We start from the raw sequence: 26567 nt of genomic DNA on the forward strand, positions 1-26567 counted from the left end.
GCGCCTACCATAGAAACCTTCAAAAAGAACCTGAAGACTCATCTCTTCCGACAAGCCTACAGCCTGCAGTGATCCTCAACCTACTGAACAGCCGCACAGCCAGCTCTTCCCTCTCCTAGTGTATCCTCACCCACCCCCTGCAGACTGTGAGCCCTCGCGGGCAGGGTCCTCCCTCCTTATGTACTCGTGTGCCTTGTTATCTGCTCATGTTTAATGTATTTGTCTATATTTGCCCCATATTCACATGTAAAGCGCCATGGAATAAATGGCGCTATAAAAATGTATAATAATAATAATAATAATAAAAAGGTAAAGGCCATGGTTACGGTTGCAAAAAGATGGGAGGCAAATAGGCTACTAAGCACTACATGAGGCTACAGAAATGTACTGTCCAACTGAATGAAGTGATGGCCCCCAAAAAGAGGAGATGGAAGGCCGGGTCACATACCTGGAGGGGTAGCCTGCGGCGCTGATTCTGATCGTTTCCAGAACGCCACAAGCTCTCAGCTGCTGCACGGCTCTTTTTGGATCGAAGCTGTAAAACAATAAATGGTGGGATACATAAAATGCGAGGTAAGCTTTCTGCACATTATGCCAATCACATATCTGCCAGCCACTCTCAATGCAGATGTCAGAGTTATTACACAGATTAAATCAGGGTCATGTTTGGCAGGAAAAGGAAAACATTGATTTTCTACCAAGCAAATTAATTATTGTTTTACATAATTTGTGCATTAGAATCAAAGCAAACGCCTCAGCGCCGGCTGTCAATCATCTGACCATGTATTACGTTCTAAACAGCACACTATAATTGGAAATAAACGAAGAACAGCACGGAGGGGACAGAGACCCCAATTATACATTTATTTAAGGAAGGTAATCGGATTAAAGGAGATTACGTTTAACAAATTATCATGGAATACAAAACTAAGACAAACTAAGTTGGAAACATTTTGTACACCTGAAGAAACCACAATACAGAATCATAAAGGAGCACTCTGTATATCAATACACTTTCAGACCCCCACTGATCGTACTTATGAAACCCTAACCAATCTTGAGAATAAAAAGACCACAGCCCTAAGTACTACAATATTGCACCTATGTAAAGAATATAACTACTATAATACTGTTCCTGTACAAGAATATAACTACTATAATACTGCTCCTATGTACAAGAATATAACTACTATAATACTGCCCCCTATGTACAAGAATATAACTACTATAATACTGTTCCTGTACAAGAATATAACTACTATAATACTGCTCCTATGTACAAGAATATAACTACTATAATACTGCCCCCTATGTACAAGAATATAACTACTATAATACTGCCCCTTATGTACAAGAATATAACTACTATAATACTGTCCCTATGTACAAGAATATAACTACCATAATACTGCACCCTATATACAAGAATATAACTACTATAATACTGCTCCTATGTGCAAGAATATAACTACTATAATACTGCCCCTATGTACAAGAATATAACTACTATAATACTGCTCCTGTACAAGAATATACAGTAACTACTATAATACTGCTCCTGTACAAGAATATAACTACTATAATATTGTTCCTGTACAAGAATATAACTACTGTAATACTGCTCCTATGTACAAGAATATAACTACTATAATACTGCCCCTATGTACAAGAATATAATTACTATAATACTGCCCCTATGTACAAGAATATAACTACTGTAATACTGCTCCTATGTACAAGAATATAACTACTATAATACTGTCCCTATGTACAAGAATATAACTACTGTAATACTGCTCCTATGTACAAGAATATAACTACTATAATACTGCCCCTATGTACAAGAATATAACTACTATAATACTGCCCCTATGTACAAGAATATAACTACTATAATACTGCCCCTATGTACAAGAATAAAACTACTATAATACTGCCCCTATGTACAAGAATATAACTACTATAATACTGCCCCTATGTACAAGAATATAACTACTATAATACTGCTCCTATGTACAAGAATATAACTACTATAATACTGCCCCTATGTAAAGAATATAACTACTATAATACTGCCCCTATGTACAAGAATATAACTACTATAATACTGCCCCTATGTACAAGAATATAACTACTATAATACTGCCCCTATGTACAAGAATATAATTACTATAATACTGCCCCTATATACAAGAATATAACTACTATAATACTGCCTCCTATGTACAAGAATATAGCTACTATGATACTGCTCCTATGTACAAGAATAAAACTACTATAATACTGCCCACTATGTACAAGAATATAACTACTATAATAATGCCCTATGTACAAGAATATAACTACTATAATACTGCTCCTATGTGCATGAATATAACTACTATAATACTGCTCCTATGTGCAAGAGTATAACTACTATAATAATGCTCCTATGTACAAGAATATAACTACTATAATACTGCTCCTATGTGCAAGAATATAACTACTATAATAATGCTTCTATGTACAGGAAAAGAGCTACTATAATACTGCTCCTATGTACAAGAATATAACTACTATAATACTGCTCCTATGTGCAAGAGTATAACTACTATAATAATGCTCCTATGTACAGGAAAAGAGCTACTATAATAATGCCCTATGTACAAGAATATAACTACTATAATACTGCCCCTATCTACAAGAATATAACTACTATAATACTGCCTTCTATGTACAAGAATATAGCTACTATGATACTGCTCCTATGTACAGGAATATAACTACTATAATACTGCCCCTATGTACAAGAATATAACTACTATAATACTGCTCCTATGTACAAGAATATAACTACTATAATACTGCCCCCTGTGTACAAGAATATAACTACTATAATACTGCTCCTGTACAAGAATATAACTACTGTAATACTGCTCCTATGTACAAGAATATAACTACTATAATACTGCCCCTATGTACAAGAATATAACTACTATAATACTGCCCCTATGTACAAGAATATAACTACTATAATACTGCCCCTATGTACAAGAATAAAACTACTATAATACTGCCCCTATGTACAAGAATATAACTACTATAATACTGCCCCTATGTACAAGAATATAACTACTATAATACTGCTCCTATGTACAAGAATATAACTACTATAATACTGCCCCTATGTACAAGAATATAACTACTATAATACTGCCCCTATGTACAAGAATATAACTACTATAATACTGCCCCTATGTACAAGAATATAATTACTATAATACTGCCCCTATATACAAGAATATAACTACTATAATACTGCCTCCTATGTACAAGAATATAGCTACTATGATACTGCTCCTATGTACAAGAATAAAACTACTATAATACTGCCCACTATGTACAAGAATATAACTACTATAATAATGCCCTATGTACAAGAATATAACTACTATAATACTGCTCCTATGTGCAAGAATATAACTACTATAATACTGCTCCTATGTGCAAGAGTATAACTACTATAATAATGCTCCTATGTACAAGAATATAACTACTATAATACTGCTCCTATGTGCAAGAATATAACTACTATAATAATGCTTCTATGTACAGGAAAAGAGCTACTATAATACTGCTCCTATGTACAAGAATATAACTACTATAATACTGCTCCTATGTGCAAGAGTATAACTACTATAATAATGCTCCTATGTACAGGAAAAGAGCTACTATAATAATGCCCTATGTACAAGAATATAACTACTATAATACTGCCCCTATCTACAAGAATATAACTACTATAATACTGCCTTCTATGTACAAGAATATAGCTACTATGATACTGCTCCTATGTACAGGAATATAACTACTATAATACTGCCCCTATGTACAAGAATATAACTACTATAATACTGCTCCTATGTACAAGAATATAACTACTATAATACTGCCCCCTGTGTACAAGAATATAACTACTATAATACTGCTCCTGTACAAGAATATAACTACTATAATATTGCCCTATGTACAAGAATATAGCTACTATAATACTGCCCCCTGTGTACAAGAATATAACTACTATAATACTGCTCCTATGTACAAGAATATAACTACTATAATACTGCTCCTATGTACAAGAATATAACTACTATAATACTGCTCCTATGTACAAGAATATAACTACTATAATACTGCCCCTATGTACAAGAATATAACTACTATAATACTGCTCCTATGTACAGGAATATAACTACTATAATACTGCCACTATGTACAAGAATAGAACTACTATAATACTGCCCCTATGTACAAGAATATAACTACTATAATACTGCCCTGTTGTGAATTCTGTGGCTGAATTCACTCCTGTGGTCACAAGTGGTACTGCAGCTTCTGAGCTTCCTCCCTCAGGTGTTCTGGTGAGCTCGTTGGCTGCTTTGTTATTTAACTCCACCTGATTCTGTCTTCCTTGCTCCTTGTCTATGTTCCAGTGTTGGACCTGAGCTTCTGGATCTTTCCTGTGGCCTGCTGCTCTGCTTAGATAAGTGTTTCTTTGCTTTTGTTGCTACTTTTTCTGTCCAGCTTGTCTATTCGTTTTTGCTGGAAGCTCTGAGACGCAAAGGGTGCACCGCCGTGCCGTTAGTTCGGCACGGTGGGTCTTTTTGCCCCCTTTGCGTGGTTTTTTGCTTTAGGGTTTTTTGTAGACTGCAAAGTTCTCTTTGCTATCCTCGCTCTATCTAGAATATCGGGCCTCACTTTGCTGAATCTATTTCATCCCTACGTTTGTCTTTTCATCTTGCTAACAGTCATTATATGTGGGGGGCTGCCTTTTCCTTTGGGGTATTTCTCTGAGGCAAGTCAGGCTTGTTTTTCTATCTTCAGGCTAGTCAGCTCCTCAGGCTGTGCCGAGTTGCATAGGTAGTGACAGGCGCAATCCACAGCTGCCTTTAGTTGTGTTTAGGATAGGTTCAGGTATTGCGGTCTACAGAGATTCCACGTCTCAGAGCTCGTTCTATTGTTTTTGGGTTATTATCAAATCACTGTATGTGCTCTGATTGCTGGCACACTGTGTCACTGGATTGCCTACATAACAGTACAAGGAGCCTACCTAATGATTCTCAATAGAGGGAAAAAAGAAGTTCTGACATCATTTTTTTTTTCTCTCAGCTCTGTGTTCAGTCTTTTTTTTCCCCTAGACATTTGGGTGTTTCAGGACACAGGTGTGGACATGGATATTCAGGGTCTGTGCTCTTCAATGGATAATCTCGTTACTAATGTACAAAGGATTCAAGATACTATTGATCAGAAATCTATGTTAGAACCAAGAATTCCTATTCCTGATTTGTTTTTTGGTGATAGAACTAAGTTTCTTAATTTCAAAAATAATTATAAGCTATTTCTGGCCTTGAAACCTCATTCTTCTGGTAATCCTATTCAACAGGTTTTGATTATTATTTCTTTTTTGCGCGGCGACCCTCAGGACTGGGCATTTTCTCTTGCGCCAGGAGACCCTGCATTGAGTAATGTTAATGCGTTTTTCCTGGCGCTCGGATTGCTTTACGATGAGCCTAATTCAGTGGATCAGGCTGAGAAAAATTTGCTGGCTTTGTGCCAGGGTCAGGATGATATAGAAGTATATTGTCAGAAATTTAGGAAGTGGTCAGTACTCACTCTGTGGAATGAATCTGCGCTGGCAGCTTTGTTCAGAAAGGGTCTCTCTGAGGCTCTTAAGGATGTCATAGTGGGTTTTCCTATGCCTGCTGGTTTGAATGAGTCTATGTCTTTGGCCATTCAGATCGGTCGACGCTTGCGCGAGCGTAAATCTGTACACCATCTGGCGGTATTGTCTAAGATTAAACCTGAGCCTATGCAGTGCGATAGGACTATGACCAGAGTTGAACGGCAAGAACACAGACGTCTGAATGGGCTGTGTTTCTACTGTGGTGATTCCACTCATGCTATTTCTGATTGTCCTAAGCGCACTAAGCGGTTCGATAGGTCTGCCGTCATTGGTACTGTACAATCCAAATTCCTTCTGTCCATTACCTTGATATGCTCTTTGTCGTCGTTTTCTGTCATGGCGTTTGTGGATTCAGGCGCTGCCCTGAATCTGATGGATTTGGATTATGCTAAACGTTGTGGGTTTTTCTTGGAGCCTTTGCGGTGTCCTATTCCGTTGAGAGGAATTGATGCTACACCTTTGGCCAAGAATAAACCTCAGTACTGGACCCAGCTGACCATGTGCATGGCTCCTGCACATCAGGAAGTTATTCGCTTTCTGGTGTTGCATAATCTGCATGATGTGGTCGTGTTGGGGTTGCCATGGCTACAAACCCATAATCCAGTATTGGATTGGAATTCCATGTCGGTATCCAGCTGGGGTTGTCAGGGGGTACATGGTGATGTTCCATTTTTGTCTATTTCGTCATCCACTCCTTCTGAGGTCCCAGAGTTCTTGTCTGATTATCAGGATGTATTTGAAGAGCCCAAGTCCGATGCCCTACCTCCGCATAGGGATTGTGATTGTGCTATCAATTTGATTCCTGGTAGTAAATTCCCTAAAGGTCGATTATTTAATTTATCTGTGCCTGAACACTCCGCTATGCGCAGTTATGTGAAGGAATCCCTGGAGAAGGGACATATTCGCCCATCGTCATCACCACTGGGAGCAGGGTTCTTTTTTGTAGCCAAGAAGGATGGTTCGCTGAGACCATGTATTGATTACCGCCTTCTTAATAAGATCACTGTTAAATTTCAGTATCCCTTGCCATTGTTATCTGACTTGTTTGCTCGGATTAAGGGGGCTAGTTGGTTCACTAAGATAGATCTTCGTGGTGCGTATAATCTGGTGAGAATCAGGCAAGGAGATGAATGGAAAACTGCATTTAATACGCCCGAGGGTCATTTTGAGTATCTAGTGATGCCGTTCGGACTTGCCAATGCTCCATCTGTGTTTCAGTCTTTTATGCATGACATCTTCCGTGAGTATCTGGATAAATTCCTGATTGTTTACTTGGATGACATTTTGATCTTCTCAGATGATTGGGACTCTCATGTGAAGCAGGTCAGAATGGTTTTCCAGGTCCTGCGTGCTAATTCTTTGTTTGTGAAGGGATCAAAGTGTCTCTTCGGTGTGCAGAAAGTTTCATTTTTGGGGTTCATCTTTTCCCCTTCTACTATCGAGATGGATCCGGTTAAGGTCCAAGCCATCCAGGATTGGACTCAGCCGACATCTCTGAAAAGTCTGCAAAAATTCCTGGGCTTTGCTAATTTTTATCGTCGCTTCATCTGTAATTTTTCTAGCATTGCCAAACCATTGACCGATTTGACCAAGAAGGGTGCTGATTTGGTTAATTGGTCTTCTGCTGCTGTGGAAGCTTTTCAGGAGTTGAAGCGTCGTTTTTGTTCTGCCCCTGTGTTGTGTCAACCAGATGTTTCTCTTCCGTTCCAGGTCGAGGTTGATGCTTCTGAGATTGGAGCAGGGGCGGTTTTGTCACAGAGAGGTTCTGGTTGCTCAGTGTTGAAACCATGTGCTTTCTTTTCCAGGAAGTTTTCGGCTGCTGAGCGTAATTATGATGTGGGCAACCGAGAGTTGCTGGCCATGAAGTGGGCATTCGAGGAATGGCGTCATTGGCTTGAAGGAGCTAAGCATCGCGTGGTGGTATTGACTGATCATAAGAACCTTACTTATCTCGAGTCTGCCAAGCGCTTGAATCCTAGACAGGCCCGTTGGTCGTTATTTTTTGCCCGCTTCGATTTTGTGATTTCGTACCTTCCGGGCTCTAAAAATGTGAAGGCGGATGCTCTGTCTAGGAGTTTTGTGCCCGACTCTCCGGGTTCATCTGAGCCGGCGAGTATCCTCAAGGAAGGAGTCATTGTGTCTGCCATCTCCCCTGATTTGCGACGAGTGTTGCAAAAATTTCAGGCGAATAAACCTGATCGTTGTCCGGCGGAGAAACTGTTCGTCCCTGATAGGTGGACTAATAAACTTATCTCTGAACTTCATTGTTCGGTGTTGGCTGGTCATCCTGGAATATTTGGTACCAGAGAGTTAGTGGCTAGATCCTTCTGGTGGCCATCTCTGTCACGGGATGTACGTACTTTTGTGCAGTCCTGTGGGATTTGTGCTAGGGCTAAGCCCTGCTGTTCACGTGCCAGTGGGTTGCTTTTGCCCTTGCCGGTCCCAAAGAGACATTGGACACATATTTCGATGGATTTCATTTCTGACCTTCCCGTTTCTCAAAAGATGTCAGTCATTTGGGTGGTCTGTGATCGCTTTTCTAAAATGGTCCATCTGGTGCCCTTGGTTAAATTGCCTTCCTCCTCTGATTTGGTGCCTTTGCTCTTCCAGCATGTGGTTCGTTTGCATGGCATTCCTGAGAATATTGTTTCTGACAGAGGTTCCCAGTTTGTTTCGAGGTTTTGGCGAGCCTTTTGTGGCAGGATGGGCATTGACCTGTCTTTTTCCTCGGCTTTCCATCCTCAGACTAATGGCCAGACCGAACGAACCAATCAGACCTTGGAGACATATCTGAGATGTTTTGTTTCTGCAGACCAGGATGATTGGGTGTCCTTTTTGCCGTTGGCTGAGTTCGCCCTTAATAATCGGGCCAGCTCGGCTACCTTGGTCTCTCCATTTTTCTGCAATTCTGGGTTCCATCCTCGTTTCTCTTCAGGACAGGTTGAGTCTTCGGACTGTCCTGGTGTGGATTCTGTGGTGGACAGGTTGCAGCAGATCTGGACTCAGGTAGTGGACAATTTGGCCTTGTCCCAGGAGAAGGCTCAACTTTTCGCTAATCGCAGACGCCGTGTGGGTCCCCGACTTCGTGTTGGGGATCTGGTTTGGTTATCTTCTCGTCATATTCCTATGAAGGTTTCCTCTCCTAAATTTAAACCTCGTTTTATTGGTCCGTATAGGATTTCTGAGATTCTCAATCCTGTGTCTTTTCGTCTGACCCTCCCAGACTCCTTTTCCATACATAATGTATTCCATAGGTCATTGTTGCGGAGATACGTGGCACCTATGGTTCCATCTGTTGAACCTCCTGCCCCGGTTTTGGTGGAGGGGGAATTGGAGTATATTGTGGAGAAAATTTTGGATTCTCGTGTTTCTAGACGGAAACTCCAGTATCTGGTTAAATGGAAGGGTTATGCTCAGGAAGATAATTCCTGGGTTTTTGCCTCTGATGTCCATGCTCCAGATCTTGTTCGTGCCTTTCATGTGGCTCATCCTGGTCGGCCTGGGGGCTCTGGTGAGGGTTCGGTGACCCCTCTTCAAGGGGGGGGTACTGTTGTGAATTCTGTGGCTGAATTCACTCCTGTGGTCACAAGTGGTACTGCAGCTTCTGTGCTTCCTCCCTCAGGTGTTCTGGTGAGCTCGTTGGCTGCTTTGTTATTTAACTCCACCTGATTCTGTCTTCCTTGCTCCTTGTCTATGTTCCAGTGTTGGACCTGAGCTTCTGGATCTTTCCTGTGGCCTGCTGCTCTGCTTAGATAAGTGTTTCTTTGCTTTTGTTGCTACTTTTTCTGTCCAGCTTGTCTATTCGTTTTTGCTGGAAGCTCTGAGACGCAAAGGGTGCACCGCCGTGCCGTTAGTTCGGCACGGTGGGTCTTTTTGCCCCCTTTGCGTGGTTTTTTGCTTTAGGGTTTTTTGTAGACTGCAAAGTTCTCTTTGCTATCCTCGCTCTATCTAGAATATCGGGCCTCACTTTGCTGAATCTATTTCATCCCTACGTTTGTCTTTTCATCTTGCTAACAGTCATTATATGTGGGGGGCTGCCTTTTCCTTTGGGGTATTTCTCTGAGGCAAGTCAGGCTTGTTTTTCTATCTTCAGGCTAGTCAGCTCCTCAGGCTGTGCCGAGTTGCATAGGTAGTGACAGGCGCAATCCACAGCTGCCTTTAGTTGTGTTTAGGATAGGTTCAGGTATTGCGGTCTACAGAGATTCCACGTCTCAGAGCTCGTTCTATTGTTTTTGGGTTATTATCAAATCACTATATGTGCTCTGATTGCTGGCACACTGTGTCACTGGATTGCCTACATAACACTGCCCCCTGTGTACAAGAATATAACTACTATAATACTGCCCTATGTACAAGAATATAGCTACTATAATACTGCCCCCTGTGTACAAGAATATAACTACTATAATACTGCTCCTATGTACAAGAATATAGCTACTATGATACTGCTCCTATGTACAAGAATATAACTACTATAATACTGTCCCTATGTACAAGAATATATCTACTATAATACTGCTCCTATATACAAGAATATAACTACTATAATACTGCCCCTATGTACAAGAATATAACTACTATAATACTGCCCCTATGTACAAGAATATAACTACTATAATACTGCCCCTATGTACAAGAATATAACTACTATATTACTGCCTCTATGTACAAGAATATAACTACTATAATACTGCTCCTATATACAAGAATATAACTACTATATTACTGCCTCTATGTACAAGAATATAACTACTATAATACTGCCCCTATGTACAAGAATATAACTACTATATTACTGCCTCTATGTACAAGAATATAACTACTATAATACTGCCGCTATGTACAATACTTTCCCCCCAGGAAGCACAAATATATTTTGAGAATGACATGTATGCTAGATGAAAATCACACTGTGAAATTACACATCTGCTTCAGGTTCTTTCTTTCTTTCCAGCCATTTCCGTCCTTATGGAGCTATAGACACAGTGAGACAGAATCCAGCAGACCCATCTGTGAGCAGACATACTTATCAGTCGATGTTGGGCCTTTTAATACCGGCTGCGCTGTACCAGTCAGAAAAGCTGGATGTATATGGAGGATGCATTTATGAAGCCTGTGCACAGATGCAGCAGAGCTGAGCTTGTTCAGTGCACAGGAGCCAGTTTACCTTTCTGTAAAGTTTAATGTTAGTATTATGGAAAGTTAAAAATGCAGAGTAACAACATTAAAGACCAGTCAATGATCGGTTCAGCTCTGCTACATTGATATTACAGGACACAAGTGGTAAATCCTCCTTTTGCTGAAATTGAAATGTAGCCCCATTCACGTGAATAGGCTTAAGATGCAATACCAGGCACACCAGCGAGTCAGGAGGGGCGCTGTTTTATAAGAAGTCACAGAGGACAGGAGCAGCGATCAGAAGAGAACAATTAGAAAATGACTGCAAGCCTTTGTGACCAGCGGGGGCTTACCTCCATGTCTGCGGCGCTGACCGTGGCCGTGTGAAGCAGCGGATAACCGGTTCCCAGGCTCCATAGCCCAGATCTCCAGCTCTGCACAGATACACTTACACACAGACAATCCTGCCACTGTCCCCTCCTGCATCTCATTATTCATCTTTAGGTCTGGCTATTATAAATCCAGCATAGCAGAGCTGAATTCGTCATTCCCACCTTGTATTGTTTGTGTACTGTGACCTGCAGTCCTAGGTAAGCCCAGACTGCGATATCCCCCAATGACCAACTCAGCTCTGCTACATCTGTACAATCAGCCTCCTGGCTGGGGAATAGGGCTCCTATACAGGTTACTAATCTCAGTGCCAGGGCGTGAAGACTTCTGCACTGAAGCCGCCCATGCCATTAAACTGACTCATTGCTGTGCAGAAAGGATGGGTGTGAGCTGCCTCTATCTCTGCTCTCATCCGACAATACGACCTCTCCGCCGCCACACACAGACAGACGGGAAACAGCAGAGACAAGAGATCCTCAATACTGAGAGGTCAGTACGGGCAGAACAGCAGAGAGAAGAAGCCATGACTAAAAAATAAGAGATATGGGGAGAGGGCACTAACATAAGAGCCGCGGAATCTGTAACACTGCGCTCCGATGTGTGGTCATAGTACATAAAAATGGGATACATCCATTAGATATCCTCAGTTACATCCTGCATTATACCCCAGAGCTGCACTCACTATTCTGCTGGTGCAGTTACTGTGTACATTACATTACTGATCCTGAGTTACATCCTGTATTATATCCCAGAGCAGCACTCACTATTCTGCTGGTGCAGTCACTGTGTACATACATTACATTACTGATCCTGAGTTACATCCTGTATTATATCCCAGAGCTGCACTCACTATTCTGCTGGTGCAGTCACTGTGTACATACATTACATTACTGATCCTGAGTTACATCCTGTATTATATCCCAGAGCAGCACTCACTATTCTGCTGGTGCAGTCACTGTGTACATACATTACATTACTGATCCTGAGTTACATCCTGTATTATACTCCAGATCTGCACTCACTATTCTGCTGGTGCAGTCACTGTGTACATACATTACATTACTGATCCTGAGTTACATCCTGTATTATACCCCAAAGCTGCGCTCACTATTCTGCTGGTGCAGTCACTGTGTACATACATTACATTACTGATCCTGAGTTACATCCTGTATTATATTCCAGAGCTGCACTCACTATTCTGCTGGTGCAGTCACTGTGTACATACATTACATTACTGATCCTGAGTTACATCCTGTATTATACCCCAGAGCTGCACTCACTATTCTGCTGGGGCAGTCGCTGTGTACATACATTACTGATCCTGTACTGATCCTGAGTTACAACCTGTATTATACCCCAGAGCTGCACTCACTGTGTACATACATTACATTACTGATCCTGAGTTACATCCTGTATTATATTCCAGAGCTGCACTCACTATTCTGCTGGTGCAGTCACTGTGTACATACATTACATTACTGATCCTGTATTGATCCTGAGTTACATCCTGTATATACACAGTGACTGCACCAGCAGAATAGTGAGTGCAGCTCTGGAGCATAATACAGGACGTAACTCAGGATCAGTAATGTAATGTATGTACACAGTGACTGCACCAGCAGAATAGTGAATGCAGCTCTGGAGCATAATACAGGACGTAACTCAGGATCAGTAATGTAATGTATGCACACAGTGACTGCACCAGCAGAATAGTGAGTGCAGCTCTGGAGCATAATACAGGACGTAACTCAGGATCAGTAATGTAATGTATGTACACAGTGACTGCACCAGCAGAATAGTGAGTGCAGCTCTGGAGTATACTACAGGATGTAACCCAGGATCAGTACAGGATCAGTAATGTAATATATGTACACAGTGACTGCACCAGCAGAATAGTGAGTGCAGCTCTGGGGTATAATACAGGGTGTAAATTAGGATCAGTAATGTAATGTATGTACACAGTGACTGCACCAGCAGAATAGTGAGTGCAGCTCTGGGGTAAAATACAGGAGGTAACTCAGGATCAGTAATGTAATGTATGTACACAGTGACTGCACCAGCAGAATAGTGAGTGCAGCTCTGGAGTATAATATAGGATGTAAATTAGGATCAGTAATGTAATGTATGTACACAGTGACTGCACCAGCAGAATAGTGAGTGCAGCTCTGGAGTATAATACAGGATGTAACTCAGGATCAGTAATGTAATGTATGTACACAGTGACTGCACCAGCAGAATAGTGAGTGCAGCTCTGGGGTACAATACAGGATGTAAATTAGGATCAGTAATGTAATGTATGTACACAGTGACTGCACCAGCAGAATAGTGAGTGCAGCTCTGGGGTATAATACAGGGTGTAAATTAGGATCAGTAATGTAATGTATGTACACAGTGACTGCACCAGCAGAATAGTGAGTGCAGCTCTGGGGTATAATACAGGATGTAACTCAGGATCAGTAATGTAATGTATGTACACAGTGACTGCACCAGCAGAATAGTGAGTGCAGCTCTGGGGTATAATACAGGATGTAAATTAGGATCAGTAATGTAATGTGTGTACACAGTGACTGCACCAGCAGAATAGTGAGTGCAGCTCTGGAGTATAATACAGGATGTAACTCAGGATCAGTAATGTAATGTATGTACACAGTGACTGCACCAGCAGAATAGTGAGTACAGCTCTGGGGTATAATACAGGATGTAACTCAGGATCAGTAATGTAATGTATGTACACAGTGACTGCACCAGCAGAATAGGGAGTGCAGCTCTGAGGTATAATTCAGGATGTAACTCAGGATCAGTACAGGATCAGTAATGTAATGTATGTACACAGTGACTGCACCAGCAGAATAGTGAGTGCAGCTCTGGGGTATAATACAGGGTGTAAATTAGGATCAGTAATGTAATGTATGTACACAGTGACTGCACCAGCAGAATAGTGAGTGCAGCTCTGGGGTAAAATACAGGCGGTAACTCAGGATCAGTAATGTAATGTATGTACACAGTGACTGCACCAGCAGAATAGTGAGTGCAGCTCTGGAGTATAATATAGGATGTAAATTAGGATCAGTAATGTAATGTATGTACACAGTGACTGCACCAGCAGAATAGTGAGTGCAGCTCTGGAGTATAATACAGGATGTAACTCAGGATCAGTAATGTAATGTATGTACACAGTGACTGCACCAGCAGAATAGTGAGTACAGCTCTGGGGTATAATACAGGATGTAACTCAGGATCAGTACAGGATCAGTAATGTAATGTATGTACACAGTGACTGCACCAGCAGAATAGTGAGTGCAGCTCTGGGGTATAATACAGGATGTAACTTAGGATCAGTACAGGATATGTTTTGGTACATTATACATGAAATGAATAGGTCTCACCTGAACGCTAGCTTTTCATCATTGGGTTTAATGCAACGTACATAATGAGGTGTGGTTGCATTTAAAGTCTCCATGAGCAACTGGAGAGAATTACGAAACTGAAAATAAAAGAGTAAATACAAATTATTTTCCCATTACTGATCCGCCCCCCGACATCAGATTCTGACACCCTATTCCCCAGAAGTGTGGTGGGATCCTGTAGTCAGGTGTTCCTCCCTTCAGTCTGACCCCTGATATACTGCCTACAGGTTATCAATAACACATGACTGCAGGATCAAACATTTCATGTCAGATCACTGATTATCATCTTTACAGTGATGGAGATTAGCAACAATCATAAAAAAGAATACATTGACGCCTATCACTGAAAGAAACAAAAGGACAAGACCTGTAAAGTTGGACTCCATATTATCCTACTTTCACTGAAAGGGAATCTGTCAGCAACTATTTATATGGGCATGTAGTTCTTTAAAAGACACGTCGAACAATATCTTTACTTGGCCGGTCTGTTCCTCTCTTACTGACAAATCATTGTCTGTATTGATATGTGAATGAGGCTGAAGATCTAAGATAGATCTGAAGCCTCGGTCACTCCAGCTCTATTCCCAGTCTCCTCCTGCTTACTGACAGCCTCTATTCTGTGTGATTTCAAACAAAGCAGTAGTCAGTGAAGCAGGAGGAGGCCGCACTGGGCAGGGAATAGAGCTGGAGTGACAGAGGCTTCAGATCTACTATAGCTCTTAAGCCTTTGTCACTCTGGCTCTATTCCCCAGCCAGTGACAAATCCTCCCGTATGACTTACAGCCTGTAAACTGTGTGATTGTGCGATTTCAGGTAAAGGAGCAGTCAGTCAAGCAGGAGGAGGCCGCACTGGGCAGGGAATAGAGCTGGAGTGACAGAGGCTTCAGATCTACTATAGCTGTTTAGCCTGAGTCACTCTGGCTCTATTCCCCACCCAATACCGAATGCTCCTACATGACTGACAACCTCTATACTTTGTGATTTCAGGCAAAGCAGTAGTCGATGAAGCAGTAGGAGGTCACACAGGGCGGGGAATAGGGCTAAAGTGATAGAGGCTTCAGATCTCCTATTGCTCTATAACCTATGTCTCTCCGGCTCTATTCCCCACCCAATGCCGAATGCTCCTACATGACTGACAGCCTCTATATTGTGTGATTTCAGGCAAAGCAGTAGTCAGTGAAGCAGGAGGAGGCCGCATTGGGCGGGGAATAGAGCTAAAGTGACAGAGGCTTCAGATCTACTATTGCTCTATAACCTATGTCTCTCCGGCTCTATTCCCCACCCAATGCCGAATGCTCCTACATGACTGACAGCCTCTATATTGTGTGATTTCAGGCAAAGCAGTAGTCAGTGAAGCAGGAGGAGGCCGCACTGGGCGGGGAATAGGGCTAAAGTGACAGAGGCTTCAGATCTACTATTGCTCTATAACCTATGTCACTCCGGCTCTATTCCCCACCCAATGCCGAATGCTCCTACATGACTGAAAACCTCTATATTGTGTGATTTCAGACAAAGCAGCAGTCAACGAAGAAGCAGGAGGCCGCACTGGGCGGGGAATAGGGCTAAAGTGACAGAGGCTTCAGATCTACTATAAATGTTTAGCCTGAGTCACTCTGGCTCTATTCCCCACCCAATGCCGAATTCTCCTACATGACTGACAGCCTCGATGCTGTGCAGTTTTCGGCAAAGGAGCCATCAGTCAAGCCAGTGAAGGTGGCAGCAATTAGATATGTGAGATTTACCTGGTGTCCGACTGTTTTCTTATGTTCCTTATTGGCATTTTTAATGGCCGGTTTGGCCGGTCTGACGTTAATTTTGGATTTTCCGCTTGGAGTCGGGGGGACGGGATCCTTGTCGTCTTGGAACAGATCGGCGACCAGTTGATACTGTCGGACAAACACACGTCAGAGCTGCACGTCTGACTGTAACTTTAAAGGAATTTTCTGACTTTACAAAAAGAAAACTTTAAGGTGTTGTCCAGGACTTTTATATCGATGACCTATCAGTGGTAGATCGGAGGGGGGGTCCCCAGGAATCAGATGTTATCTCCTCCGGCGGCGGGGGTTGCCAGATGTAACCCTGTAGGGTACTGCAGCTCCTACTGAAGTGAATAGGGACTGATGTGCCATACTTGCTGGCAGTGAATAGAAACTTTTTGTATTATTATTATTGTTACATACAAACAAAACTGATACTAAGAATTTCCTACTTCTAGGAGTTAAATGATTTCATAGATTTGCACTGTTACAATGTAGCAAATTATCAGCACAGGAGAAAGCATCGTGCTGTCACTTTATATCCCCATTTTGGGTTCTCATTTCTGGGACCGTCTCTAATCCTGAGACTACAGGGGGATTCAGCGCTGGGGTAGATACTTCCCTTTCTAATTTGTCTTTACAGGGGTGCACAGAACTGCCGCTGTCCTCATACACAGACTCTACGCCCTCCTCATTCCCAAGGCCATGGGGGTCCGAGAGGCCTGTCCACCACCTTCCATACAGCGATGGCATATCCTAGCCCTATGCCTTTATTTTAGGAGATGGGAATACCCCTTTAATACACATTTTAAGCTTCCAGATCTATTTTTTTTCTGGACATTAATAGAAATGTTTCAGCAAGCAGAGATATTGAAATGAATCAAAAATGTATATATATATATATATATAAAAAAAAATCACATACTATGTGATGGAGAAAACTCTTACCTTACTGGCTTTCAGTATATTAATCTGCTCTTCATACACCGTATCCCGATTCTTCTCCAGGAAGCCATCACACTGGTACTCCACCTACAAAACATACATGTCCGATGGGTTACCGGTGCGGAACATTAAATGCCCTCCTCTGGCCGAACACGAAGTTTAGGAATGGAGCGGATTTTTGGCTTTGCATATAGAGCTGCAGCTTGTGCTCCGGAGCTGAATTCCCTAATCTCATTTCTTTTCTCATTTTTTCTGAGTTGTCTGGGGTCCCAGCAGTCGGACCCTCGCCGATCAGCAAGTCATCGCTTTTCCTTTGGGTAGGTGATCTCTTCTAATGCTGGGAATTACTCCTTGCAAACTCAATCTCATGTATTTTTTTTAAGGTTTCAGAGGCAGAAAAACTCTATAACAACTTGTAATAAAGTCTAAATCTTTACGTAGTCACTCAGTTACCAAAAAATGAAATTCGGCCTTTCCATTTATAAAGGTCACTTTGCCTCCAGCGCACAATATTCAATATCATTTTGTTGGGCGATTTGCTGCAATAACCTAAAATCCAGTCTGTGACCTTCTCCGTGTACGGAGCCATAAGCCGGCACCGCGGGGAAGCCTGACGGGACGCCATTTGTAATTATACCCAAAACTCAGACCATGTAAACTCACCTAAATACATCAATCTAAAGCTACTTGTGCTCTACACTAACTGTGTAACATTACCGAAACGTCTCCACGTACTGTAATCTAGATAGATCATGGAGGACACATAACACCGGGATCAATTGCCCAAGTTCTATGGCCGATATTGTTATATTTATGCCTTTTCCTCCCTGAATTTTCTTCCAACTTCATAAAACTCATTTAAAACGAAAGAGTATATCTCTCTGCTACCACTAGGGGGGCGATCACCAAATAAAACTTTACTATTGTGTTTAAAGGGAATCTATCACCTCATTTTGGCCCTATAAACTGCAGCCACCGCCATCAGGGGCTTATGTACAGCTGTAACCTGAAAGATAAGAAAAACACCCATCGGACCGGACCACCCCTGGGTGACTATAAGCTAACTTGTTTTTCTTATTTTTCAGGTTCATGGGGGCTTATCTACAGTATTACAGAATGTAGAATGTAAGCCCGCAAGGGCAGGGTCCTCGCCCCTCTGTATCAGTCCGTCATTGTTAGTTTGTTTACTGTATGTGATATTTGTAACTTGTATGTAACCCCTTCTCATGTACAGCACCATGGAATCAATGGTGCTATATAAATAAATAATAATAATATAAGATAAGCCCCTAATAGCGGTGGCTGCAGTTTATAGGGCCAAAATGAGGTGACAGATTCCCTTTAATGGGAGAATTACAGATCTCTGTGCAGTCAGCTCCCTCTAGTGGTGGCTGCTGTGAACTGTATACAATTATATGCAGTGAGCTCCCTCTAGTGGCAGCTGCTGTAAGATATATAAATCTATATGCAGTGAGCTCCCTCTAGCGGTGGCTGCTGTAAGATATATAAATCTATATGCAGTGAGCTCCCCCTAGTGGCAGCTGCTGTAAGATATATAAATCTATATGCAGTGAGCTCAGTCTAGTGGCAGCTGCTGTAAGATATATAAATCTATATGCAGTGAGCTCCCCCTAGTGGCAGCTGCTGTAAGATATATAAATCTATATGCAGTGAGCTCAGTCTAGTGGCAGCTGCTGTAAGATATATAAATCTATATGCAGTGAGCTCCCCCTAGTGGCAGCTGCTGTAAGATATATAAATCTATATGCAGTGAGCTCCCTCTAGCGGTGGCTGCTGTAAGATATATAAATCTATATGCAGTGAGCTCCCCCTAGTGGCAGCTGCTGTAAGATATATAAATCTATATGCAGTGAGCTCAGTCTAGTGGCGGCTGCTGTAAGATATATAAATCTATATGCAGTGAGCTCAGTCTAGTGGCAGCTGCTGTAAGATATATAAATCTATATGCAGTGAGCTCCCCCTAGTGGCAGCTGCTGTAAGATATATAAATCTATATGCAGTGAGCTCCCCCTAGTGGCAGCTGCTATAAGATATATAAATCTATATGCAGTGAGCTCAGTCTAGTGGTGGCTGCTGTAAGATATATAAATCTATATGCAGTGAGCTCCCCCTAGTGGCAGCTGCTATAAGATATATAAATCTATATGCAGTGAGCTCCCTCTAGCGGTGGCTGCTGTAAGATATATAAATCTATATGCAGTGAGCTCAGTCTAGTGGCGGCTGCTGTAAGATATATAAATCTATATGCAGTGAGCTCAGTCTAGTGGCAGCTGCTGTAAGATATATAAATCTATATGCAGTGAGCTCCCCCTAGTGGCAGCTGCTATAAGATATATAAATCTATATGCAGTGAGCTCCCTCTAGCGGTGGCTGCTGTAAGATATATAAATCTATATGCAGTGAGCTCAGTCTAGTGGCAGCTGCTGTAAGATATATAAATCTATATGCAGTGAGCTCCCTCTAGTGGCAGCTGCTGTAAGATATATAAATCTATATGCAGTGAGCTCCCCCTAGTGGCAGCTGCTGTAAACTCTATAAATCTATATGCAGTGAGCCCTGTTGTGAATTCTGTTGTCAAGCTCCCTCCTGTGGTCATGAATGGTACTTCGGCTGGTTCTGTCCATGAGCTTACTCTGGTGGTTGTGAGTGGGGCTGCGGCTTCTGAGGTTCCTTCCACAGGTGACGAGGTTAATTCGTTAGCTGGCTGCTCTATTTAACTTCACCTAGATCATTGCTCCATGCCACCTGTCAATGTTCCAGTATTGGTCTAGTTCACTCCTGGATCGTTCTTGTGACCTGTCTTCCCAGCAGAAGCTAAGTTCCTGCTTGTTTTTCTCTGGTTTGCTATTTTTCTGTCCAGCTTGCTATTTTGATTGTTGTCTTGCTTGCTGGAAGCTCTGGGACGCAGAGGGAGCGCCTCCGCACCGTGAGTCGGTGCGGAGGGTCTTTTTGCGCCCTCTGCGTGGTCTTTTTGTAGTTTTTTGTGCTGACCGCAAAGCTACCTTTCCTATCCTCTGTCTGTTCAGTAAGTCGGGCCTCACTTTGCTAAATCTATTTCATCTCTGTGTTTGTAATTTTCATCTTTACTCACAGTCATTATATGTGGGGGGCTGCCTTTTCCTTTGGGGAATTTCTCTGAGGCAAGGTAGGCTTTATTTTTCTATCTTTAGGGCTAGCTAGTTCCTTAGGCTGTGTCGAGTTGCATAGGGAGCGTTAGGAGCAATCCACGGCTATTTCTAGTGTGTGTGATGGGATTAGGGATTGCGGTCAGCAGAGTTCCCACGTCTCAGAGCTCGTCCTATATTATTAGTAACTATCAGGTCATTCCGTGTGCTCTTAACCACCAGGTCCATTATTGTCCTGACCACCAGGTCATAACAGAGCTCCCTCTAGTGGCAGCTGCTGTAAGATATATAAATCTATATGCAGTGAGCTCCTCCTAGTGGCAGGTGCTGTAAACTCTATAAATCTATATGCAGTGAGCTCAGTCTAGTGGTAGCTGCTGTAAGATATATAAATCTATATACAGTGAGCTCCCCTAGTGGCAGCTGCTGTAAACTCTATAAATCTATATGCAGTGAGCTCCCTCTAGTGGCAGCTGCTGTAAGATATATAAATCAATATGCAGTGAGCTCCCCCTAGTGGCAGCTGCTATAAGATATATAAATCTATATGCAGTGAGCTCAGTCTAGTGGTGGCTGCTGTAAGATATATAAATCTATATGCAGTGAGCTCCCCCTAGTGGTGGCTGCTGTAAGATATATAAATCTATATGCAGTGAGCTCAGTCTAGTGGTGGCTGCTGTAAGATATATAAATCTATATGCAGTGAGCTCAGTCTAGTGGTGGCTGCTGTAAGATATATAAATCTATATGCAGTGAGCTCCCCCTAGTGGTGGCTGCTGTAAGATATATAAATCTATATGCAGTGAGCTCAGTCTAGTGGTGGCTGCTGTAAGATATATAAATCTATATGCAGTGAGCTCAGTCTAGTGGTGGCTGCTGTAAGATATATAAATCTATATGCAGTGAGCTCAGTCTAGTGGTGGCTGCTGTAAACTCTATAAATCTATATGCAGTGAGCTCCCTCTAGTGGTGGCTGCTGTAAACTCTATAAATCTATATGCAGTGAGCTCCCCCTAGTGGTGGCTGCTGTAAACTATACATCTATATGCAGTGAGCTCCCTCTAGTGGTGGCTGCTGTAAGATATATAAATCTATATGCAGTGAGCTCCTCCTAGTGGCAGCTGCTGTAAACTCTATAAATCTATATGCAGTGAGCTCAGTCTAGTGGCGGCTCCTGTAAGATATATAAATCTATATGCAGTGAGCTCCCCCTAGTGGTGGCTGCTGTAAGATATATAAATCTATATGCAGTGAGCTCCTCCTAGTGGCAGCTGCTGTAAACTCTATAAATCTATATGCAGTGAGCTCCCTCTAGTGGTGGCTGCTGTAAACTCTATAAATCTATATGCAGTGAGCTCCCTCTAGTGGCAGCTGCTGTAAACTATACATCTATATGCAGTGAGCTCCCTCTAGTGGTGGCTGCTGTAAGGCTACGTTAACATTCGCGTCTTTGGACGCAGCGTCGTGGATGCAACGCACGACGCACGAAAGACGCATGTGAAACGCAGGCTTTTTTGACGCATGCGTTCAACCTTTTTTTATATATATATAGGGTCTTTTCAGTGCCTTGACACCGTCTATACACTTTAATTAAAGAACGCATGCTTCGTACAACGCACAACAACGCAAGTACTTGCGTCTTCTGCGTTGCCAATACACTTCAATGGGGTTTTTGACGCATCGACGACGCATGCGTTTTTTAAAAAAAAATTTGGACGCAGAAAAAATGCAACATGTGTTTGCCGCGCCCTGGCAGGTGCGTCGAAACGACGTATGCATCGCGAAACGCACCAAAATACATGACAACGCATGCCCATGCGTCCCCAATGTTAAAGATAGGGACGCATGACGCATGCGTTGTTTTGCGGCGACGACGCTGCGTCCAAAGACGCGAATGTGAACGTACCCTAAGATATATAAATCTATATGCAGTGAGCTCCCTCTAGTGGTGGCTGTGTGAAGAGATATCAATGGCTTCAGCAGTAATGATTACAAGTATGTGATCATGTGACTGTAGGTGACGTCACGAGTGGAGAGCACTGGACTCGCATACAATATAACTGGTGAATTATGGTAAGCTCCCTCTAGTGGTGGATACAGGTAGCCAGCATGTCATGTTTTACATATATGCCTATGAAAAGGATAATTTGAAAAACTTTAACCATTATAATTAATCTTGGACCTAAAAAAATATTTTGATTTATGGACTTTTACTTTGAGGTTTTGACGCATTGACTTTATCACCGAGAGTCACCACTTACCTTGTCAGCAAAGTGAACCACGATAAAAGAGATGTTCGACATCCGAGGCTTCTTGAAGTGCTGACTGCTGCCGTGACGGTCGTACAACTTCTGAGCCCAGTTCTGGTCTGTGCCCTTTGGGACCTACAGACAGACAACTTGTCACTATAGTGCGGCACTAAATGCTGCATCCGGCCAGGACTGAAGGTGAAACCTAATTCTATAGAACGACATGACACAGAGAGCCATAGAGTTCCATGGAAGGAAGCCAACAAGAGTCAGCAATTTCCTCGACATTCAACTTCGATGTTGTCGAATGCTCATAAATGAGCTGAGAAAAGCTTGAAAAAAAAAATAGTTGGATAAAAGAGTTACTAACTCTTGTCAGAAGAAGCTCACTGATGGATTCTCAGTTAACTCTTGCTGCAGCAAGCAATTCATATCGTAATATAGAAGGCAAACCGTGCAATTTTTTTTATGAAACCCAATTACAAAAGTTATTTTTAACCCCTAATATATACATTTAAGAAGAAAAAAATGTCCTAAAAAGGTAGATGATCCCTTTAAGGTATTTTTGCAATTAAAATGGTTCTCCAAGACTTCAAAGCTGAGGGCCAATCCTTAGTATAAGCCATCAATATCAGATTCTCGATTAGCTGATTGCAGGGGCTGCGGTGTGCCCTGTTTGTGGTGTACACAGCTCCACACCGTTGTGCCTGGTATTACAGCTCAGCCGCCTCTTTTATAAACTGATCAGCAGCGGTGCCCAGATTACAGGCTCCCACTCATCTATTAGCCAATCCTAAAAATAAGCCTCTGACAACCCCTTTATGTTTGGATGTGCATTAAAGGGTTATTCACCCATCTGTATAATCAGATAGTGCATGTAAAAACAAGCACTTTTGCAGTTTATTGCATATTAAAATTTGCATCAGTTCTTATGATATTCACACTTTTCTTTTGTCTACAGCTCGTTGCCTAGGAGACCGACCACCGCTGCTGTCGAACTTGTAAGTACTGCGCTTAAGCTGGTGACAGCGCACTCCAGCAATCCTGGCCAGCATTAAAACCGTGTGTGTAAGCTCAATAGAAAAGAGCTGGTAAACTCTGCGCATGTTCTGCTGTCTATCAGCGGTGGTCTTTAATCAAAAGAAAACTGTTACTATCTCAAGAATGACTGAATATTTCAATAAGCAGAAGACAAGAAAATTCATTGTATTTGCAAACTCTATATGGCAATATCAATTTATGAAGATGGGAATAACCCTTATAATAGAACTACATGACAGAATAAATCACTAATCAACATATATGTCCGCTTGTCTGACATGTAGGGCTGCTTATCTTGACTAATACTATACAATCTTCTCTTTACTTATTATCAGTGTGACAGCAGCTTATCTTGATTCATACTGTGTAATGTTCTCTTTTCTTATCAGTGTGACAGCAGCTTATCTTGGCCCAAACTGTACAACCTACTCTTTGCATATTATGAGTGTGACAGCAGCTTATCTTGGCTCATACTGTACAACATACTCTTTTCTTATCAGTGTGACAGCAGCTTATCTTGGCTCATACTGTACAACCTTCTCTGTGCTTATTATCAGTGTGACAGCAGCTTATCTTGGCTCATATTGTACAACCTACTCTTTGCTTATTATCAGTGTGACTGCAGCTTATCTTGGCTCATACTGTACAACCTACTCTGTGCTTATTATCAGTGTGACTGCAGCTTATCTTGGCTCATACTGTACAACCTACTCTTTGCTTATTATCAGTGTGACTGCAGCTTATCTTGGCTTACACTGTACCACCTTCTCTTTGCTTATTATCAGTGTGACAGCAGCTTATCTTGGCTCATATGGTACAACCTACTCTGTGCTTATTATCAGTGTGACAGCAGCTTATCTTGGCTCATACTGTACAACCTACTGTTTGCTTATTATCAGTGTGACTGCAGCTTATCTTGGCTTACACTGTACTACCTACTCTTTGCATATTATCAGTGTGACTGCAGCTTATCTTGGCTCATATGGTACAACCTACTCTGTGCTTATTATCAGTGTGACAGCAGCTTCTCTTGGCTCATACTGTACTACCTACTGTTTGCTTATTATCAGTGTGACTGCAGCTTATCTTGGCTTACACTGTACTACCTACTCTTTGCGTATTATCAATGTGACTGCAGCTTATCTTGGCTCATATGGTACAACCTACTCTTTGCTTATTATCAGTGTGACTGCAGCTTATCTTGGCTTACACTGTACCACCTTCTCTTTGCTTATTATCAGTGTGATAGCAGCTTATCTTGGCTTACACTGTACTACCTTCTCTTTGCTTATTATCAGTGTGACAGCAGCTTATCTTGGCTTACACTGTACTACCTTCTCTTTGCTTATTATCCGTGTGACTGCAGCTTATCTTGGCTCATACTACACAGTAGATCCTTCACTTTTCAGAATACGTTACACTAAAATGATCCCCTTCAAAAAGGTGGCTTATCCCTAAAGAGTCGTTAATGTTTATACCTTGTACTATGACTTGTCAGGTCTACAACAAAAGTAAAACTGGAAAAATAAACTAAAAGGTATAAACCCTTTATTTGTCCTGATTAGTTGACTTACCTTACACTCCTCGTCCAGAAGGTCCAGGATACCAAGTTTGGCCTCAATCAGGTCAATGCAGGGCTGATTGTCGTAAAAATCAATGAGGGTCCATGGGATTTGCTCCTTCATATATTCCTCTTGCTCCAGTTTAAACACATGCTGCAAGGGAAACACAGCTAGTATTGGAAATTTACCAAAAGTGGAAGATCACACACCGCCACGCTCTTTGGACATATTAGGTTTAGTAACTACATAACTAATATAAATTCTAAAAAAAAAAAAAAAGTCATCTGCACAATGTTGTCTCTTTGCTATTCGTCCTGGAAAAGTATGATTACAATGTAAACTAGGTATTCCCAGTACCCTTCCCCATCGGGGGCGTCTATATACAGTCTGACTCAATCCATTCTGATAAGAGAGTGCATGGACACTCCACATTAACAGAAGGGCTGTGATCTATTCATACATTGTCAAGAGGAATAACAGAGGAATGCCACAATGCCCTATGACCGCTGTATTTGGCAGGGTTATTCTTTGGGGGGCCAATAAGACAAGTTGTAAATGTACGATGGTGTGGGAGATCGGCTGCCGAGGCACTGCTATTGCTAAGGTTAGTGACCCCAAGACTGTGTTACTAGGTGCAGACAGTCTCCATAGGAATTAATAAGACTACTGAAACCGGATATCCTAGGCCTTTTTATGGTGAGTGACAGAAGAAATAAAAAATGTATATATATATATATAGTTGATTGCATAAAAAGGCAGAATGGAAGGATAGCTTCATATTTTCTGTTATCACTACATGAGGTCGCCTAAGAATTACAATTGTGCAAAAACTTAATTGTTCCACTGGAGGGGTGGTAACAATAAGCAACCACGTGACTACCTTGGTAAATTCCATATGTCTCTTAAAAAACTTTTTACCACTTTTTAAAGCAGATGTTTGTGCTCGGGAGCAGCACTCCCCCATTCTAAATGCACCAACTTTTGTCATTGAACAAAGGTTAAAGGGAAACTATTGGAAGTTTTTTTGCTATTTCATCTGGGAGCAGCATAATATTGGGCAAAAAAGCCTGAATCCAGCGATGTGTCACTCATTAGGCTGGGTTTCAATACAATCAGTAATATATCAGCAGGAGATTATCACTGCAGGACTAGGTGTCATGTGCTAACCAGTCCAGCTAGTCTGTGTAACCCCACCCTCACCAGTAATTGGCTGACAACGCACTGTACACG

General features: G+C 41.9%; 1 protein-coding gene and 1 long non-coding RNA gene across 3 annotated transcripts in view; one reads left to right on the forward strand and one right to left on the reverse strand.

Annotated features, from left to right (window-relative positions):
* Positions 1–26567, reverse strand: part of MYO5B (myosin VB) — a 266922-nt gene that overhangs the window by 38177 nt on the left and 202178 nt on the right. For both annotated transcript variants that reach the window (XM_069746786.1, XM_069746792.1), the window contains exons 12-17: positions 25350–25490; positions 22747–22869; positions 17343–17426; positions 16380–16523; positions 14617–14714; positions 449–535 (exon numbers count right to left, since the gene is read on the reverse strand). In XM_069746786.1, coding sequence (XP_069602887.1) covers positions 449–535; positions 14617–14714; positions 16380–16523; positions 17343–17426; positions 22747–22869; positions 25350–25490 — 677 coding nt within the window. The remainder of the gene's footprint in view (positions 1–448; positions 536–14616; positions 14715–16379; positions 16524–17342; positions 17427–22746; positions 22870–25349; positions 25491–26567) is intronic.
* LOC138661858 (uncharacterized) overlaps positions 1–26567 on the forward strand; it is an 81385-nt gene that overhangs the window by 7842 nt on the left and 46976 nt on the right. Inside the window, exon 2 of the long non-coding RNA XR_011317973.1 lies at positions 23696–23735. This is a non-coding gene — a long non-coding RNA (uncharacterized lncRNA). The remainder of the gene's footprint in view (positions 1–23695; positions 23736–26567) is intronic.

This window comes from Ranitomeya imitator, chromosome 1 (assembly GCF_032444005.1).
Source record: "Ranitomeya imitator isolate aRanImi1 chromosome 1, aRanImi1.pri, whole genome shotgun sequence".
Taxonomy (NCBI): domain Eukaryota; kingdom Metazoa; phylum Chordata; class Amphibia; order Anura; family Dendrobatidae; genus Ranitomeya; species Ranitomeya imitator.